The 13,369-nt window shown below is 41.0% G+C and overlaps 1 protein-coding gene across 9 annotated transcripts in view; it reads left to right on the top strand.

The window, feature by feature from the left end:
* Window positions 1–13,369, top strand: part of mast2 (microtubule associated serine/threonine kinase 2) — a 464,628-nt gene that overhangs the window by 60,980 nt on the left and 390,279 nt on the right. For 8 of the 9 annotated variants that reach the window (XM_059647961.1, XM_059647949.1, XM_059647956.1 and 5 more), the window contains one exon: window positions 3,041–3,191. The exons of the other annotated variant lie outside the window; for it this stretch is intronic. In XM_059647961.1, the coding sequence (XP_059503944.1) occupies window positions 3,041–3,191 (151 nt within the window). The remainder of the gene's footprint in view (window positions 1–3,040; window positions 3,192–13,369) is intronic. 9 annotated transcript variants of the gene reach the window in all.

Raw genomic sequence — 13,369 nt, 5'->3', positions numbered from 1 at the left:
GTATCTGACCACTGAATATAGAATTTTATGAGTTCAAATTAGTGCATTGTCTATGAAGGCAGCTTATTTCTTATTAACCTCTCTTGTGTCATATATTTTTAGCAATGTCTGAATATTCTGAAAAAGGCCACTGGACCTGGAACGTTAGCTCTGATTTCTCTCGATAGATGATGTCAGACCTGTTGAGATTTTAAAGCAATTTCTGTTTTTGTTTCTAAGTATTTGTTGCTCTGACTTCAAGTAGTTAAATGCAAAAGGAATGATTTAGGCTCATATTCTAGATAAAGCTACATTGTCAGCTTTTTTCCAGGTTAAGTTTGTTATATTCTGAAAGGACCAGGAAGCTGAAGTGTTAAACAGCAGGAGCTTTATTACAGATATATTTGCTGTACTGTCAGCAAGGTTAGTCTAGGCCTAAAATGGTCAATGACTTCATCATTATGGCATGTGATTGGACTCTTAAAGTGACAGCCCACCTTACTGAACAAATATGAAACAAAGCCCCTCTCTTTTTCAGGAAATTACAGTTTGCTTATTGATTTGTTCTTGGCATAGAACATGAGCAAAATAGACAAATGGAGCCTAAAAACGTGGATCATCATTAAACATGATCTAGTCCGCCCATCCAAGTGATGCAGTTGCAGATTGATAATCCCAGAGGACAAAAAAATAGGCAAAATGTTCCTCCTGGATTGAAAACATTGGGAATTAATAAATGCATGTTTGAATAATTGAATCTGCATGAAAACCGTTGGATTAAAAGAAACAAACGAGGGCATTATTTTTGCTCTCAAAAGGAAAAGGCTAAGGAGTGATGTGATAGATTATGGAAGCAATGAATTGGTTTGTTGAGATATTCAGTAGGTATATTTACTGGATGTGATGCAATGGTATTGGACTGAATAAGATAGTGGGTGTTAAAGATTGTATATTTAGCAAGGATAGAGGACTGGCTAATAGAACCAAGTGTGTTGGGATAAGTGTGCATTTTCAAATACTTGGTAGCATTTCTTTGTTTTTCCGAATCAGCAAAATGTTAATTTTTGCATGATTGAGATGGACAAAAACAAAATTTAAAACACGTTTAAATAAAACCAACAAAAATTAAGCTGAAAAATTAACTACAGTAATTCATCCTCAGTTAAAACATGGATTTCAGATAGAGGCTTAATTTAAATTTGCGTTAGTTGGATTGCATCCTAGGATATTAAAGGAACCAGGTCCATAAAAGTAGATACATGGGTAGCAATATTGCAAGCTTCCTTAGATTCTGGAAAAGTCCTACAGTATTGGGAAAACTCCAAAGGGTTAACATCCTTTTTCAAAAATCAAAGGAGATCTGAACCAGCAGCTGTAGGCCAGTGAGCTTAAGGTCTGTCATTGTGAAAATGTTACATCAAAAAAAGAATGTAACAGTTCAGCAGTCAACATTTTGAACTTATTTACCCTCTGCCACTTTGCCCTCATTGACATCTGTGATCCGGACTGGTGCCAGAACTGTGCTTCACTGATCTTTTATCCCCCGATCTTCAGCCTAATGCTTGTGTCATGTTGTATTATGTCTTGTCTTGTCTCTTTGTATGTGAATTTTAAGGAAGTGTGGAATTTAAGTTATAGATTAGCAATTCATCTTGTGTCCTTTTTTTAACCATCGGTTACAATAAGTAGTTTTTTTGTTAATGTGACATCCCTATTCAAAAAGTTGGTGGGGGTGCGGTTTGGTGCTGGATATTGGGTATCTGTAGGCCAATTAGCCTAACACCTACGATTGGAATCAATTATTGAGAACGTCGTAATAGAACATTTTGGAAAGTCATAATCTAAACAAGTAAAGTCATATGGCTTCATTTAAGGACACATTTGTCTAGCTAATTGTATCAGTTTTTTTGACAAAGTCTCAACCAAGATGTATAAAGGAGAACCAGTTGATTGTATTGTATTGTATTGTATTTGAACTTGCAGAAGACATTTGACAAGGTACCTTAGAAATGGTTAATCATAAGACAAGATATTGGAGGTAGTATTTTGACTTGGGTAAAGAATTGATTCATGGCCAGGAAACTGATAAGGGATAGGTGATTCCTTTTCAGCTTGGTGACCCATGACCAGTGGGAGTTCCACAGCATTCAGTGCTGGAACCACAACTGTTCACAATATATATCAATGACTTGGACGAAGGAAGTGAATGCACCATAGCAAATTTGCGGATGATACGAAAATGGGTTGCAAGGTGTGTTGTGAGATGGATACAAACAGTTTAGAGAGACATGCTGGTAGGTTAATTTGGCAAATGGAGTACAATGTGTGGAAAATGCAAATGTGGAGCACTGTGAGCAGTATTGTGGTTCCCTTATTTAAGGAAAGATATAAGTTCATTGGTGAAGAGAGAAGATTGATTAGGATGATCCCTAGTACGGAGGGATTGTCTTTCAGCAAAGACCAACAGGTTGGGACTGTACTTAGTGGATTTCAGAAGAATGGGACAGAGGCATGGTCTCAGAATATAGGGCTGCCAATTTAAGACTAGGATGAGGAGGAATTTCTTTTCTCAAATGATTGAGAGTCTTTGGAGCTCCTTGGTACAGAGAGTGGTGGAACAAAGACCTCATATATATTTAAAACTGAGATAGACAGATTCTTGATCAGCAGGGGAACCAAGGGTTATGGGAAAAGGGCAGGACATGAAGTATGACAGATTAGTCATGATCCTATTAAATGGTGAAACAGGCTTGGGGGGGCCGAACTGTCTGCTCCTCTTCCTATTTCTCAAGGATTTAAGGTGACGACTGTGGGAATAGTGACAGTTGATTTCTGCTGGGTTATGATTTTGAAAAAGAGGCTTTTGAAAGAAAAGTCCTTTGTCCAAAAGGTCCAAGCCTGGCCAGGTTCTACATTTCAAATGTATAAAATCACAAGGGGTTATCTGGCTATGATTGAACATGTATGTTACGAATAAATGACATTTACTTGATTTTGAGTTGGTTAATTATTTGAGGATTAACTTGAAAACCAAAGTGAAGAATTCTTTTTTTCTAAACAGACAGAGCTTTCTGGATCTTCTCCATTGTTCTTCAGGAAATTAAGTAATCCTGATCTCTCCTGTGCATCTGGAAAAGTCTCAAAACTCCAGCATCAATTTGGCGATGAAGATGGTAAACTTCGAAGAGGGAGCTTTGGCGCTGTACTGGGAGGTGAAGAATTGACATATTCTTAACTGTTGGATATCTTAAAAATTTAGTATTTATTTGATATTTAAGCTCTGGTATAAATCAATCCAACAGAAAAATTAGAAGCAGTTATGAAATATGATGAAAATTTATCCTAGAATCAATCAGTAGAATACTCTGAGGTTTGGTGTCTGATGTCATCAAATCTCAACTACTGACGTAAAAAAAATGGCTGTGTACTGACACTGGCTTGTTTTTATATTTATGGGTCCAATGATACCATCATAACTGTTAATCCTTTTGATGGAACCTGTACATATCACTCAAATGAGAAATGTCATGCCACAATATTTTAAACAAAATTATACTTTCTTTATATATCTTCATGTGCTACATTTTACTTTGGATGCAATTTTATGCCTGCAATCTAATCTGATTATGTGACTTGTAAAATGCTGATATGTCAACCTTGTTCTTTTATAGAATCGTACAGCATAGGAACAGACCCTTTGGTCCAACTCATCCAAGCCGACCAAGTTGGCTAAACACAGTTAGTTCCATTTTCCTGTGTTTGGCTCATATCCCTCTAAACCTTTTCTATTCATGTATCTGTCCAAATCTCTCTCAAATGTTGTAATTGTACCCGCCTCAACCACTTCCTCTGGCAGTTTGCTCCATACACACCACCCTCTGTGTGAAAATGTTGCCCCTTAGGTCCCCTGTAAATCTTTCCCCTTACACCTTAAACCTGTGCCCTCTAGTTTTGGACTCCCCTATCCTGGGGAAAAGACATTGGCTATTCACCTTATCTATGCCTCTCATGATTTTGTAAGTCTTTATAAGGTCACCCCTCAGCGTCCTACTCTCCAGGGAAAAATGTGCCAGCCTATCCAGCCTCTCTTTATAATTCAAACTCTCTAGTTGTGATAAAATCCTAGTATATTCTTTCCAGTTTAATAGTTCCTATATCAGAGTGACCAGGACTATACATAGTACTTCAAAGTTACTAGACTATTGTAAAACACCAGCTGATTCACTGCATTCTTACCCAGTCTGATTTCCTGTAAAGATACAAAGAAGTGTGCTTGACTATGAACTGCTGTCTGAAATTGCCCAGCAAAACACTCAGCTATATCAAACTGATATAGGAAAGTCAAAAAAGAATAAATCCAGAATGAAGAGATTGCAAGAACTGCTGATGCTGGAGTCAGAGATAACAGTGTGGAGCTGGAAGAATACAGCAGGCCAGGCAGCATCAGAGGAGCAGCAAAGTTGACATTTTGGATCGGGATCAAATGAAGAAGGTTCCCGACCTGAAACACCAACTTTGCTGCTCCTCTAATGCTGCCTGGCCTTTTGTGTTCCGCCAGCTCCATGCTCTGGTGTCAGTAAATCCAAAACGTTCACGTTGCATCAACCTAGTTATCAGAAAAGGTAAATGCATATCCTACCCATTGGACAGTTGGTCTCCAAGTTTGGACTCACTAACATTTGAGGATTTATGTCTCTCTCATCCAAATGCTGTCTTGAAGTCAAGGACTGCCATTGTAACCTTATCTCCTGAATTCAACTATTTTGTCTAGACTTGGACAAAGGTTGCAATGAGGTCTGGTGTGAGTTCTACTATCAGGCTCAAACTGACCGTCAGTGAGCTAGTAACTGTAATGGTAAGGAATATCTGTTGTAAACACTTGCAATCACTTTGCTGGTTATAAGTACCGGAATAATGGGGTGGTGATTGGCCAGATTAGATTTGTTCTTTTTGTTTGTGGATAGGACATAGCTGAGCAATTTTTTACCAGGTCATTTAGACATCAATGTTGTAGCTGTGCTGGAGAAACTAGATAAGGGGCACACTTAATTATGAAGAGCAAGTCTTCAGTATTTATATGATGTCTGGGCCCATTGGCTTTGCTGTATCCAGTCCTTCAGTGATATCGCGACATCATATGGAATAAATCAAATTGGCTGAAGACTGACATCTATGATATTTGGGTCTTCAGAAAGAACACAAGATGGATCAGCTACTTAACACTTCAAGTTGAAGATGACTGCAAATGCTTCACTTTTTTTTTGCTTTTTGCACTGAGGTGTTGAGTTATGCCATAAGAATAAGAGTGGTTGTGAGCCACCTCAAAGAACGAAGAATAAAGAAAATTACTGCACAGGAACAGGCCCTTGGCGGACCCCCCCCACCCCCAGGCTTGCGCCGATCCAGATCCTCTATCTTAACCCGTCGCCAATTTTCCAAGGATCTGTATCCCTCTGCTCCCTGCTCACTCATGTATCTGTCTCAATGTATCTTAAATGATGCTGGCAACGTGTTCCAGGCACTGTCCACGCACATCTCCATTAAACTTGCCCCCACCTTGAAATTGTGACCCCTAGTAATTGAGTCCCCCACTCTGGGGAAAAAGCTTCTTGCTATCCACCCTGTCTAGACCCCTCATGATTTTGTAGACCTCAATCAGGTCCCCCTTCACCCTCCGTCTTTCTAATGAAAATAGCCTTAATCTACTAAACCAGTCTTCATAGCTAGCGCCCCTCCATACGAGGCAACATCCTGGTGAACCTCCTCAGCACCCTGTCCAAAGCATCCACATCCTTTTGGTAATGTGGCGACCAGAACTGTATATGCAGTATTCCAAATGTGTTCGAACCAAAGCCTTATACATCTGTAACATGACCTGCCAACTCTTGTATTCAATACCCCGTTCGATGAATGAAAGCATGCTGTATGCCTTCTTGACCCCTCTATCGACCTGCGTTGTTACCTTCAGGGAACAATGGACCTGAGCACCCAAATCTCTCTGCATCAGTTTTCCCCAGGGCTTTTCCATTTACTGTATAGTTTGCTTTTGAATTGTATCTTCCAAAATGCCTTACCTTTCATTTTACTGGATTGAACTCCATCTCATTATCTCTGATAATTTTAACCTCACTGCTAAACCTCTCCCAGGGATGCCTAACCTGAGGAAATTATCTTCCTCCCTCCAGACAAACCTCTGGGGATCCCTCTCCTCTATCCATCTTCGATCCGCCTCCCCCTCTCTCCCGATTTTATTTCAGAACCCTGTCCCCTTCCAGTTTTTCTGATGAAGGGCCTCGGCCCGAAATGTCAGCTTTTGTGCTCCTAAGATGCTGCTTGGCCTGCTGTGTTCGTCCAGCTCCACACTTGATTATCTTGAACTCCATCTGGCATTTTTCTGCCCAATTCTCCAATCTGTCTATATTCTGCTGCATTCTCCAACACTCCCCTTCAGTATCTGCTACTCTATCAATCTTAGTGTTATCTGCAAACTTGCTAATCATTCCATCTACACCTTCCTCCAGATCACTTATGTATATCATAAACAACAGTGGTCCCAACACGGATCCCTGTGGAATACCACTGGTCAGAGTTGTCCATTTTGAGAAACTCCCTTCCACTGCAACTCTCTGTCTCCTGTTGCCCAGCCAGTTCTCTATCCATCTAGCGAGTATACCCTGGACCCCATGCAACTTCACTTTCTCCATCAGCCTACCATGGGGAACCTTATCAAACGTCTTACTGAAGTCCATGTACATGACATAATATCTTCCTTCATCTCTCAACTTAGTCCCGTCCTGAAAGAATTCTATCAAGTCGGTAAGACATGACCTTCCCTGCACAAAAGCATGCTCCCTATGACTAATAAGGCCATTTTCTTCCAAATGTAAATAGATCCTATCCCTCGGTATCTTCTCCAGCAACTTCCCCACCACTGATGTCAGGCTCACCCCTCTATAATTATCTGGATTATCCTTGCTACCCTTCTTAAACAAGGGGACAACATTAGCAATTCTCCAGTCTCCTGGGACCTCACCCGTGCTTAAGGATGCTGCAAAGATATCTGTTAAGGCCCCAGCTATTTCTTCTCTCGCGTCCCTCAGTAACCTGGGATTGATCCCATCCGGACCTGGGGATTTGTCCACCCCAATGCCTTTTAGGATGATCAAAACTTGTTCCCCCCCCCCACCGTCATGTTGACTTGACCTAGCGTAATCAAACATCTATCCCTAACCTCAACATCCGTCATGTCCCTCTCCTCAGTGAATACCGACACAAAGTACTCATTGAGAATCTCACTTATTTTCTCTGACTCCTCGCATAACTTCCCTCCTTTGTCCATGAGTGAGACAACCCTTTCGCTAGTTAGCCTCTTGCTGCTTATGTATGAATAAAAGACTTTGGGATTTTCCTTAACCCTATTTGCTAAAGACATTTCATGACCCCTTTTTGCCGTCTTAATTCCTTGTTTCAGATTGGTCCTACTTTCCCCAATATTCTTCCTAAGCTTTGTCTGTTTTCAGTCGCCTCGACCTTATGTATGCTTCCTTTTCCCTCTTTGCTAGTCTCACAATTTCACCTCCTATTATTATGTTAATTATCCATGAACACTGAAGACTTGATGTGGTCAGACTGCTGAAGTTTGAACTCATCTCATGGTTGTGGCGTTATTGAACTCTGTCTACAGGTTCTGTTGTTCAGTATTTGTGTAATTCTCATTTGTAGTTTCAGCAGGAAACACCTTATTTTTAGGTTCTTAGACATGAATATGCTGCTCCTGCAATCTTCACTGAACCAGTGTTGACCCAAATGCTTGATAGTCAATACAAGCCTAACACTGAGGCACTAATGACTCAAGACCAGCTTTGCTGGGTGAGACACAGTGTTGCTAAGCCTGACACCAGATTCCTGAAGCAATTGTTTTACCCATAACTTGGTTGCGAAAAGACCTTCCAGGAAGTTAATACCCCATTTCAGTTTTTCAATTTGTTCTCCATTCTTTTCTTCCATGACCCTGTGATCCAGTAACCTGACACAATGCGGTCTTGTTTTGGCTCAATGTTATCTCTCTTTCACTCTATCGATCCTGCTTCACATGGTGACTATAACCAGCATCCATAGAAACATCGAAAATATGTGTAGGAGGAGACCAATCAGCTGTTTGAGCCTGCATTACCATTCATGGCTGATCATGCGATTTCAGTATAGTATTTCCACTTTCTCTTCATATCCCTTTAGCCATAAAGGCTATGTCTAACTCCCTCTTGAATATACCTAACCAACTGGCCCCAGTTTTCTGTGGCAGACAATTCCACAGGTTCACAACTCGGAGTGAAGAAATTCTTCCTCATCTCAGACCTGAATGGCTTATCTCTTATTCTTAGACTGTGACCCCTTGTTCTGGACTTGCCCAACATTGGGCACATTCTTCCTGCATTTAGCCTGTCTAGTCGCGTGAGGATTTTCTACATTATTCTGAGATCCCCCCTTTAGAATTCTTCTAAATTCCAGTGACTACAAGCCAAGTTTACAGTCTTTCCTCATATTGTCAGTCCAAACCATCCCGGGAATCAGTCTGGTAAACCTCCCTCAATAGCAACAATGTCCTTCCTCAGACTAGGAGACCAAAACTGCATACGCTACTCAAGGTTTGGTCTCACTAAGAGCCTGTATAACTGCAGCAAGACATCCTTACTCAGATACTGAAATCCTCTCACTGTGAAGGCCATTAACTTCCTTCTCCACCTGCAAGCCAACCTTCAGTGACTGTTCCACTATGACACCCAGGTCTCCTTGCACCTCACCTTTTCCTAAACTGCCACCATTCAGATAATAACCTGCCTTCCTCTTTTTGCTACCAGAGTGGATAACATCACATTTATCCTCATTATATTGCTTTTGCCGAGTATGTACCCTCTCAGGCAGTCTGACCAAGTCACCTTGCAGCCTCTAAGCTTCTTCCTCGCAGCACTTAGTGCCACCCAATTTAGTGTCATCTGCAAATTTGGAGATATTGCATTCAATTCCTTTGTGCAAATCATTAATTTATGTTGTGAACAGCTGGGGTCTGAGCACTGAAACCTGTGGTACTCTCCCTGTCAATGCCTGCTGCTCTGAAAAGGACACATTTAGTCTAACTCTTTGCTTCCTGTCTGCCAACCAATTCTCTGCCCATGTCAATACATTAGCTCCAATACCATGACCTTTTTAAAAAAAAAAGCTTTTTTTAATAAAAAAGCAGCTTATTGAAACACATTATGACACACCCTCTGTTTTGAGGAAGGGTCACTGGACCCAAAACATTAACTGTAGTTTTTCCTTCACAGATGCTGCCAGACCTGCTGAGCTTTTCCAGCAACTTTGTTATTGTTCCTGATTTACAGCATGTGCAGTCCTTTCAGTTTTTACATTATGACACCGTTGGGATTTGAACCTAGACCTTCTAGCCCAGAGGTAGGGATATTACCACCATACCCCACAGTATATCCATGGAGAGAAAGCACAGTTAACATTTCAGGTCCCTTGACCCTTCTGCAGAATATAGATTCTTTTGTTCTGTAGAAATATAGGATGGACATCAACCAGAACAACCACAGGTGGGAGACGAGTGTCTCTGGAATGCAGCAGTAGCCATCTTAATTTGCTAGATAACGTTGAAAAAAACATCAGCCTGTATAGAGAGTAACAGAGAGAGGGAGAGAGATAGAACAGTATCGCACAGTACAGGCCCTTTAGCCCGCGATGTTGTGCCAAACATCAACCCTAATGATGAAGAGACACTGAGATTGTCAGAAGGAGAGACTGGCAGACCGAAAGAGAGTGAGAGCTGCTTTCTCCCCCTAACCCATGATTCCCCTGACAATCAAGAACCTATGCATCTCCGTCTGAAATATACTCAATGACCTAGACACCACAACCTTCTGTGGCAGTGAATTCCATAGGTTCACCACTCCCTGGCTGAAGAAGTTTCTCCTTAGCTCTGATCTAAAAGGCCTTCCCTTTACTCTAAGGCTGTGCCCTCAGGTCTGAGCTTCTCCTGCCAATGGAATCATCTTCCCAATGTCCACTATGTCCAGGCCGTTCAGTATTCTTTAAGTTTCAATTAGATTCCTCGTTGTTCTTCTAAACGCCATTGAGTATAGACGCAGAATCCTCAAACATTCATCACATGATAAACTTTTCATTCCTGGGACCATTCTCATGAACCTCCTCTGAACCCACTCCAGGGCTAGTTCATCTTTCCAGAGGTGTGGGGAGTGTGTGTGTGTGAGTCTGTGTCAGTCAGCCTCTGCTGGGCGACTGTGCATTGTTGTGTATCCCGAAACCTGTCTTGGAGGATGCTTGCCCAAAGATCCGAGCCAGAATGTCCTTGACTGCTGAAGCGTTCCTGCCCCGAGAGGAAACATTCCTTTCTGGCAATTGTTGCACACTGTCCATTCACTTGTTGTCTTGGTGTCTGTGTGGTTTCGCCAATATATCATGTCTCTGAGCATCCTTGCCTGCAGCATATGAGAAAGTCGATTTTGGCTGAGTCACATGAGTATCTGCTGTGCACATGGTGGGTGGTGTTCCCACGTGTGATGGTAGTGTCCATGTCGATGATCTGACATATCTTGCAGATATTGCCATGACAGGATTGGACGGTGCTGTGGTCGATGTTGTCCTGAAGGCTGGTAGTTTACTGCGAACAGTGGTCTGTTTAAGGTTTGGCGGTTGTTTGAAGATCAGAAGTGGAAGCGTGGGGAAGACCTTGGTGAGGTGCTCATTGTCTTCAGGGTATAAATGGTATTGGTGTACTCCTCTAAACTTTGAATCTGTTTTGTCCATGTCACTGACAAACCTGCCTGCTGTCCCTGTGGTACTTTGTGTGAATTTTCAGAAAATTATTCTGGGCCAACAACATGGAGTCCTCTCGTCTCTGGAAGTGCAAGTTGTGGTCTTTGGCAATCCTCTGCCCATGACCAGAAGAGTTTCTTCCTCAGCCAGTTGCTGTTGACTCGCTTGTCAGACTAATTGAGAAAATGTACCCAATGAGATGTCAGTCTCGGCAAGATACAGGAATCAGCCTTGCTTATGCTTCCTCTGAGGGATCTGTGTCTTGCTCCTCAGAGATGGAAGAAGAATTGTTGGCCGGAGGGGCTGGTTTCTTCCTAGCAGCAGCTGTTGTGCACTGTTTGTGTCTGCAGAAGCCAAGAGGGGATGTGTTACAAAATCGGAATAGAAGCTTGATCATGCTCAGAATACATTCACTGTGATGGTCTTGGGAGGCCATGCAGCATTTTGAGTGAAGAATCTTACTTGGTTATCAAGATACGCAGGTTTCGGCATCAATAGGTGAGCTGTCATGGTCCTGTTCTGTTAACTCAACAATTCCCTACTCACTGGTGCTGAGCAGATAAATGTTGAGCACCCCTCCAACTGTCTTTGCTGTGGGCCATTTTCTCCTGGAATGAGACTTGCAAAATTCAATGAGATGAAAATGGCTGGCTCGTCGATTTGTGCAGGTGGAGGAACGGTGATGATGTTTCCCAAATGAGTAAGTAAGTAAATGCAAGTGAATAATCTGGGGATGGGGTTGAGGGAAATTGTTGCCTGCAGTAAATCAGTATTCGTTCATGAGCCTTGGTGGAAAGTGGGTACACTAAACAGAATTGGAGTGAGTGTGAGATTGTAGAGAGAAGAAGGCAGTACTTAGTCTTGCAGAGCCCAGAAGTTCAGTAATTTTCTTCTGGCATTGCTGGATGTTGCTTTGGAACATTGACACTGCACTGGCACAGGAGGCAACTTCAGACCAGTTTAGCAGGGCCTGGTTCAATAATCTCTGGCCATCCTCATGAAAGAGTGTTAACAATGGACCCACAGCTGACACACAGTAGTACTGATGGAAGAGCACGAGATCTAACTTTGTTGTCCTGGTTAAAATGTATTTTAGCTTAGAATTAGAATTTTAAAATGCACAACAGATCCTGTGGACTTTTAGAGCATTTATACTGGATATTAATTTTGACTTTTGAGAAGTCTTTCTTTAAATTGTAACTTTTTTGCTGGAAAAAAATGATCGCCTTAATGCCAGGAATCAAGATTAGAAATTTCGTTTCCTTTTACATTTGAAACACCACTTGCATGTTGATGGGGAGTCGGATTCTCCAAGCTTCAACTTATCTTCAGTACTCCTCTATTGTTAGGTGGAAGCGGATGAAGTTCCACTTATTATCTTGCCCCAGGAGAGCTATTTTTCAGTTTGGTGAATTGAGAAGCAAAGCATTTTGCATGCTTCTGTTTCTTATCTGAGTCCTTGGTTTGGTTTGCTTTTCCTTCATATCTAATCCATTAGCAGCCTTCGCTACTCCAATGACTAGCTGTCTGTATGAGAAGTAATATTTGATTTCAGTTCAAGGTTAACAGAAGGAAAGCTGTGGAATTTTAGTTTAAAGCACTTATTTATTTGTGCTGCTTTTTAAAAACAAAGCAGAAAATGAATATATTTCCAAATGCTCAGGGCAAATTTTAAGAAAAAAGATTGAGTATTGTGTTGGTCTCAGAAGACAATATTTCTGTTTCTCATCGTTTGAAATAATTACATTCTAATTACTTTCTAAATGCAGTCTCAAACCTGTTCAGGTAAGGGTATTTTGAATTGCCCTGGAGTTCCTAATTGGATTTTGAATGAGATTCAAAACTTTTACGATGTTTATTGTTAAGTCAGCTTGAACTTTTAGCTGCATCCTTGATTTCACTATTTTCTTGTGTGGATTGTAGAGTAGTGTTTTGTTCACAACTCCTCATTGTGCATTCATTGTGCATTGTGCATTCAGCATTTCAGAATAGACTATTTACACATAGGATACCCACCATGACTATTTGCAGATACAAACAATACAGGATCTTTGGCTTATGTTTTTCTTGTTTTCTCAATTTTGGGACTTGTTAGCCATTCGAAAGATCACGTAAAATGATTAAAGTATGTAGATGCAAAATAAAACATGAAAACATTAACTTTAACTCAGATTTTCAATGATGTTGAGCACATTGATAAAGATATTTAAAATGTTATTCTTTGGATTTATGCCGAATATACACTTTTGCGTGTGAGCAATCTTGTGTTTGTTGCTCTCAGTACTTTTGTGAATTGTAAACTAATGTGCTTGTTTTGTTAGCCCTGAAAACCTAATACACAAACCAACCAATGAATGAAACACCATGCTGGTAATTACTTATCTACTTAAAATAGTTGATGACATGAAATTTTGTGTTCAAATGGAAAATATTCCTGTATCTGATCTGAAAGACAACCCCTCAGTTCATCAAAGTTTGGAAGTTACTGAGCCTTTTTGCCCTAGAGATCCAACTGTATTTTCAAAGCAGGTAGGGCAGTCCTGCTGAATGAAATTGT

This window comes from Stegostoma tigrinum, chromosome 8 (genome assembly GCF_030684315.1).
Source record: "Stegostoma tigrinum isolate sSteTig4 chromosome 8, sSteTig4.hap1, whole genome shotgun sequence".
In the NCBI taxonomy this organism is placed as follows: Eukaryota; Metazoa; Chordata; class Chondrichthyes; order Orectolobiformes; family Stegostomatidae; genus Stegostoma; species Stegostoma tigrinum.
The sequence above is the reverse complement of the archived record's forward strand: the minus strand, read 5'-3'. Positions and strand labels throughout refer to the sequence as shown.